General features: G+C 39.9%; 1 protein-coding gene and 1 long non-coding RNA gene across 3 annotated transcripts in view; both read left to right on the top strand.

Moving 5' to 3' along the window:
• Nucleotides 1-4,831, top strand: part of LOC137999557 (major facilitator superfamily domain-containing protein 12-like) — a 17,831-nt gene extending 13,000 nt beyond the window's left edge. For both annotated transcript variants that reach the window (XM_068845364.1, XM_068845363.1), the window contains one exon: nucleotides 377-4,831. In XM_068845364.1, the coding sequence (XP_068701465.1) occupies nucleotides 377-522 (146 nt within the window). In that variant the 3' untranslated portion in view covers nucleotides 523-4,831. The remainder of the gene's footprint in view (nucleotides 1-376) is intronic.
• A 740-nt stretch (nucleotides 4,832-5,571) lies between these two features.
• Nucleotides 5,572-7,500, top strand: part of LOC137999558 (uncharacterized) — a 9,297-nt gene continuing 7,368 nt past the window's right edge. The window contains exons 1-2 of the long non-coding RNA XR_011122974.1: nucleotides 5,572-5,775; nucleotides 7,246-7,340. This is a non-coding gene — a long non-coding RNA (uncharacterized lncRNA). The remainder of the gene's footprint in view (nucleotides 5,776-7,245; nucleotides 7,341-7,500) is intronic.

Here is a 7,500-nt window from a genome sequence, read left to right as displayed (position 1 = left end):
TCAACTTTCTTAACGCGTGTTACTGTCAATAACCCAACGATAGCATTTCCCGCCAGGTACGCAGGCTGGGCAACACTTGGCGGGATCCGTACGGCATAATACACCCCTTTGGGCGGCTGGTATGTCGACTGATAATGCCCGCGGCTTTGAGAAAATGAATTTTTAGCCGAGAAGCGAAGCTTCGAGAGTAAATATGGAATTTTAGTTACAGCTGTTGTAAAACTGAAGTGTAGTCGTCCTAACACGACGAGAGGAAAAGTGGTTTTGAGGAGGGAGGGGAAGGGGGAATGAGTAATTTTTCCATACATAGACTGTTAACTCAAGGGAAGGCGCTGTCAAGTCAGATTTCTTATCTACTTTTTTTTCTCTGTTTTAGTTCACAGCGTGGACGCGGCAGTCCAAACTGAGGAAACAGTCATAAGTGACATCATTAACGACAACCGAGTGGTGTTGTGTAATGAATGTCAAAGTAAGGAGCTTGTAATAGATATGAGAACTAGCAATGCTCGGCTTACGAACTGAGATGAAAATACAATGACGCGTTCATAGAACCACTTTGCCGGGAATTGAGGTCGATGCATCAGGCGCTGTTAGGAAATGACTGAAGGAGGGTCAAAACCATTTCATTTAACCGCCAATGTACTTAAGTTTATTTTATAAAAGTTCAAGTCCTCTCCCCCACTCCCCTGCTCTGACACTGCTTTTCTTCCTCCCTTCCATTATTCAATTGTGTCAGTCTTGGTAACCAGGCTTCGTGCGAATGGGAGGTCGAAGCAACCATCGATTTACTCCCGCATCGGAGTGCTTCCCTGTGGTTTTGGCACTTGCCTTGAGATCCGGGGATCCCGAGTTCAAGACCCGTTCTGACCACTTGCTTAGTTTGTTCCTGGTAGTCCCTGGTTCAACTTCTTGGCTGCATTTGTAAATAGACAACTGGGCCCGGTTGTTCGAAAGCCGATTAACTTAATCCAGGATTAGCGTTAACTATGGTTTCATTTTTTTCAACGTTTTGGTGAAAGTTTCTTTTGCTTATTTTTGTTTTTCAAGATTGACTTCCTCTAATCTTAACTTTTTGCCGAATATCAGCGTTGAACAGCATTTGGGAATAGAGAAATAAACTCGTTGGTTAATTTTTAATCTGGGATTAGCGTTAATCGGATTTTGAACAACCGAGCCCTGGTTTGCCTCCAGCCAGTTGGGATTCTTTAGCATTCTTATAACAGTTCTTGTTGTTGATCTCTTCTGTCGTTTCATTGGTCCGGAAACGGCCCTTTGAGGAGTGGTAAATTAAGGATGTGTATATGTGTGTAATTTTGTGGTTGTGACCAGTCAGGTGGGACACTTTATGACAAATACATAACCTTGCATTAGACTGGAAAGGAGAAGAAGCCACTTGCATATGTCACCTTCGAATGTCACTGATAACTGACCATTCTAGAACAAGTGCTCAGGCATTAGCCTGCGTGGTTGGCGGGATATTTTAACGCAGGTACCATGGTTGCTTTGTTGCGTTTTGGCCGCGAGTGGGCCGCGATTCGCATGGGGAACCCTGTCCCGTATCTTTCTATTTTTAGAACTACTACATTTTGACGTATGTGACGTATGTGACTGAGAACATAGTGAAGTGGTTCACATACGTCACATACGTATGTGACGTAATAAATGGCTGACCATTGGCTATTGTGAAAACACCCATTAAAGCCCCCCTGCGAAGTGCTTCTAAAAATAGAAAGATACGGGAAAGGGTTGACTCAGAGGGTTAATATGGAAGATGGAGGCTCCGGGTAATGGGCTCCTGGTGTTGGGATTTTCACTCGCGGCCAAAACACAACGAAGCTAATTTACATACAGATTTAGCCAAGCCTAAAAGCGGAGCTCCCGTGTTATTTATTCTTGCAATAAGTTAACCTGGCTGGACGTACAGTCAGTCGTACGCCTTCGACGCATGAACCGGCTGGTTTTGCGAGGCTTTTGTCTCCTTGTTCGGCCCTTAAGTATGTATTTGTAATAAAGTGTACCACCATTTCTGTCACAACCGTGATTTTGTACACAATCCATCATCTCTGCTTCCGCAAACCCCAGGAATCTTTCAAATATGATATAAGTGTCGTTGAGATTCCTCGTAATAGCTCTCAACAGATTTTTCAGGCTCTATTGCAAATTAATTTGAGTCCAAGTTTCTCAGCGGCACTTAGTCTGACATTCCATTTATGCGATCAACGACGATTTTTGTTCATAAGACGGCGCCATGCTCAAGGGAAGTCTCGAGTATCTGTTTAATTTTTTGATGCCAAGAAACTATGAAGTCAGTGAGTTATAATAGCTAAAAAGAGGGATTTACAATCAGTATGTTTAAAAGTTCATGAACGGAGCATAGTTAATAGAGGGGACTGGTTTTGAAGCTCGGCAAACATCAAAGGAGCAAACAAAGATGCCAAGATTTAGGTGGGAAAGTCCACGACCGGGCACAATATTTTGTTTTGCGCTCATACACTATGCATGAATTACGTAACCAACACGTTTCTATTGGTTAATTCCTCAGTACGGAGTAAACAACTATTGTGTTTTGTGCACAGTCAAGGCCAAAAAAGAAAGCAAAAACCTACAATCAAGAAATTTGTCGAGTTTCATAACCATTCCCTCTATTAACTATGAACGGAGAAAAAAAACTTTAAGGACGTTCGCGCTAAAATCTTCCTACGGTGAGATTTTCTTTATTTCTCGCCTAGAGTTAGGTCATAAAGTACTTACTCCAAAAATGAAAAAAAAAATGGGGGTCACCGACTTTGTTTCGGAGAAAATGGCAGTTGAAAAATGCCTTAATTTCGAGAAATCGGTCATAATAGCGACATGTAGGCTCATCTGCTCATCCATCGAAAATCATAAAACTTAACTGTTGGAGTGAAAGTTTCCGTGCATAGGTCTTTAGGAGTGAGGTTTTAAGATAATTGTATGCCGCTAGGGATGTGGTAAACGGTAGAGTTCATCCGCGACGAGGGTTTTCGTAAGCTCTATCCCTTGCAACCACTACCGGAATTCGATGGCACGAGGAAAGAAAATGTTAAAAAAAGATAACTTCTTACGGTGAGAATTTTTTCATTTCATCATATTTTGTAGATAGTAAGTAAAGTAAGTGATTCATGATTTAAAAAATAGGGGTCACCGATGATCTGAACGAGTAAAATCAATGTGATTTTGCAAAGCTCTTGGAAAAGTTCGTTTGTCACGCTTTTGCGTGACCTGTCTGGCAAGGACTGGAACCCAAGAGAGGATCGATCGTTGAAGAGATGAAAGGTTTTTACCGAAAAAAAATCCCTTCTCGAGCATAGCAACAAAGTTTTAAGCAGGGGTCACCTTCATTTGGTTGGTGTTTTGTATAATATCTCTCCATTGCCTTCATGCTCATCCTCTGGAGTGTGTTTTTTTGTGAAATTCAATCGCTGATTGTTTCCACGCAGGTCCGCACCATTTAAGCGGACGAGGACGAAAATACTGCTCAATTTTCACGAAAGTAAAGGAAAAGAACTTTAAAAACATGCATTCACTTTGAACTTAAGTTCGTAGGGTAATAAAAACATTAAAAAGAAACAGCCCCATTAAATTTACGCAACGGTTCATCCTCGAGTTTTCCAAACTTTCAGCCACTAGTCTAGCTACTCGATCAGCTACCTTTTCCAGAGTTTTCCATCCTCCCGCTCACTTCTCTTTGAAGTTTCATGATGATTCGGAAATAAATGTGCCATTTTTTTGCCTGCCTGGAATTTTTTCCTCGGCGTTTTTGTCGCCATGTTATTTTAACTGATGCTTGAAAAATTTGAATGAAAGTCAAGTAGACTAGTGCACGACTGATAAAACCTCGCGAATATCAGTCGTGCAGTAGTCTACTTGACTTTCATAAATATTTTAAATCAATTTTGACTGATCACGATCTTCTCTGATCCAACGCTGTGCAAGACTTATCGTCCACGGTTTTTGCAAAGGTTTTAAAACCTCGACTTCACCAAGGCTCGAAGTAATGCGTGACATATTACAGTCGCGTTACCTGCGCAGTAACGTTGCGCACAAACAATTAGCGCGAACGTCCTTAAATTATTAAGAAAGGTTTATATTTTGAGACCTGTAAGACTGGAACAAACATGGTACAGAAGGCGCGAAATATGTATTTCTTTACCCTCAGTAAATTGGTCAAAGTGGTCTAAGTGTAGTTTTTGACAAATGTGCAACTGCTGTTTCCGTTTCTTGGTTTTTGTTTGCCAACTAAAATAGTCAAGATGTTAATCGCTAATGCAGACAGTCGTAGCTGTTGCTAATGCAGTGAGGCAAATTCTTGTTTGTCTTTTCTAATTTCCCTTGAAGAACTTGCATTTATCGCTTCTTTTTAATTGCCTGATGCTAAAAAAAATTCTTCTATGAATTGTTGTTTTTTGCATTAGGAAATTAAAAAGAAAACATTACAGTTTCTTTAATATTACACGCCATTTGCGACATCATTACTAACAAACATTTAAAGTGTCAAATACGATCAATTAACTTCAAACCACAAAAAACTCTTTCAATTCATTTCCTCCTTGAGGACAGCACTTTTATTGACATCACCGATGGAGTAATAAGCCAAAGACTCAGTGATTTGTTAATTTGTTAATTAAACTAAAAAAGACAAAAGATTATTTTTCAATACTAGTGTATGTGCTGTTATTTTATGTACTCTTTCCCGCATCATGGAATCATAAGGCGACATGAGCCGGACAAGTTTATCATAACAGATCAGTCTTCAACAGTAATATAACAGTAATATATTTTTTATCTAAAAGATAAACCATCTGCACTTTCAAATAAAATTGCCAGTCAACCAATCACAAGTGGGTGCTACATCATCTTTGTATTTTACCTTCGCCCTCCTGGATTTAAATCATTTACAAGCAAGAAACTCTTAGATTTAAAGCTTGCCAGCTTGTTTTTGCCTATTTTAGTTTACTAAAACTAAGTTTTAACGACTCTAAGGAGCTGTTTTAAGCCCGGCAAAACAAATTATACCAAAGGCGCGTTTTAAGGAAGTAGATACTTGTACGTCTCGTACCCAGCCTGTGGTAAACGAGAAACTGCGCCTGTCACACAGTGAAAGGAGTTTATTATCATTCCTAGAATTTAGGAAATTAGTAAGCCCTGGTATTTTTATTTTCACAAAAATCTTGGTGACTGTTTAGAGAAACCTTTGTGTTACAAAAACGGTACAGCTTTCCCTGATTTGGATTGCAGATCAAGCGAAAGGAAAGTAAAAGTTTTGAATTTTCGGGCAGCGTTTCCCAGTTTAGAGCGGCTGACGTCCACCAATGTGTACATATCACTGAATATTGCCGCCCAATTCTTCGTTAATAATCGACAACCAAAGCAACAGCAGCTGTGGATATGTTTTTATGATTCTAAAGCTTGTTTATCTCTTTCAATTAGTGCTTCAAAGAACCATTTCCGTCTGCAGCCATGTTATCTTTGGCGCTGTGTTTTTTTTCTCACGTCCTCAGCTCAGTGTCTACAACACGGTTTGCGGTGGGCATCTCAGTGTTGCTGCTAATATCTTTAAAATATCAATCAAAATATACATTTAGATTTTTGGCCGAGAAAAGATAGCGAAATCTGCTTATTTTTTCCTCATTATTAACATTTTTGCATATTTTCGCAACGCCGAACAGTCAGAGAGATTCTAGGAGGAGCCTACCGCGTCGTTTTCAACGTTCACAGTTATTTGCAATATTCAATTATTTGGAAAAAGATAAACCGGTAAGTAAGTAGTTTTTCAAGAAAAATGCATCGTCTTTTCTACGTTTCAGCCATACCTGGCGCAAGGTGTTTAAAATAATATCACGATTCAGCTTTAAGCCAACATTTTAATATTTAATCGCCGTATTTGCAATTTCTTTGTAACTTGAATTAATTTCGGAAAAAAATGATCACTTCGGCAAGTAGTTAAATGGATAAAAGAATATTGAGCGACAGCCCGACCACACAGAATAAGAAATTAACTTATTAGTGTTTAGAGTTTTAAATTATTTTCTTGGATCACGTTTATTCTGAACACAGGATTCGTTTCATATATGGAAATTACATCTATCCCATCTCTGGCGTACGATACTTGTCGCAAGCCAAGTATTCCATTGAAAAGTGCACGTTGCACTGACATATCAATGTGTTGTTACAGGAAGATTCACTAGTACACATTTAGCTAACTAGTAATAGTTTTCACTACATCTACCCCGGCCTAAGATAGTGTGAAAGGCACTTGAGGTACATCTTTTAAAGTACATGCTGAGCATGTCGCCCCTGTTTCCGATTCTGATTTGCACCCGGACAAAATCAATTTCTGAGCCAGGCAACTCGATTTGCATCAGAGCTGCTTCAATGTTTGATTTTTCAATCGCTATATAAACCCGAACAGCGCTGTGGTCCTGCTTTTGCACCCGGTTGAGCAAATCGACAGGGGCACCCAACGACCAATTTGTTGTAAAACGTATTATTATACCCCAGTTAATGAAAAGAATGTTATTAAGGCATTTTCAGGTGTTTTCAGTGTTGCTGGGAAAATATTATCTGTTCATTTTTCCCAGCAAGACACAGAAGAAATTTCCCAGCCAGCTCGATAAAATTGGTTGTTTTCCTAGCCAGCTGATCAAATTTATTTCCCAGCCAGGCATTCCGCGCGCTTTCAAATCCCTCGATCCAAAACGACCGAACAAAAGCGACAAAACCGGGACAAAACAGGTTTTTTTCCGCAAGCGCTACAGCCAGCTCGGGTTGAAATGCTAGAAAAAGTCAGTAATTCCCACGCAAAACCTCTATCAATAACAAAATTTCCCAGCCAGCTCATCGAAACACCTGTATTTTTGCCATCCAGCAAGATTCCTCTGAGGAACAGATTCGTTGGGTGCCCCTGAAATCGAAATTGATTCTCCCTACAATATCTATCTTTTTACGCGGGGACTTCTAAGGTTGCCTCCTCGGGTTTTGCGGGCCAAAACCCTGCGGGGGCAATAATAATAACAAACATATAACAACGCACTTACCCTTAATCGCACGTCACCGTTGATTGGGATAAGACGTCTGTAATAATCGCTATATTTCTAGAAACTAGAAAAGATTGCTCTTTGGGTAAAGCATCTGGAAACGTCCTCGGTGTTTCTCGAGTGATAATTGTATTTCAAGGCCAATTTTTTCCTACGTATAGCATATTAAAGCTCTGAAATGGTTTGATAGGAAGAGATTCGATGCCGATCCGTGCAATTCACGCTGTTGAAGTCTACTTGAGCGTCTAAACCGGCCTTCTCTCACTGACAGGTTTTTGGTAGAAGGTTAGTACTTCGTCTTATGTATATGTGATATTACTGCGACCAATAGTGACTTACTGAATTACTATGACCTTTGAAGGCAAGAATAAACCCTTCCAATCTCAGGCTGATTCCAGTTTGAGCAACTTGTTGATGAAGTACTTGTTCATGTGTTGTATTTTCC

This window comes from Montipora foliosa, chromosome 4, assembly GCF_036669935.1.
Source record: "Montipora foliosa isolate CH-2021 chromosome 4, ASM3666993v2, whole genome shotgun sequence".
Lineage (NCBI taxonomy): Eukaryota > Metazoa > Cnidaria > Anthozoa > Scleractinia > Acroporidae > Montipora > Montipora foliosa.
This window is presented reverse-complemented; position numbering and strand designations above follow the sequence as displayed.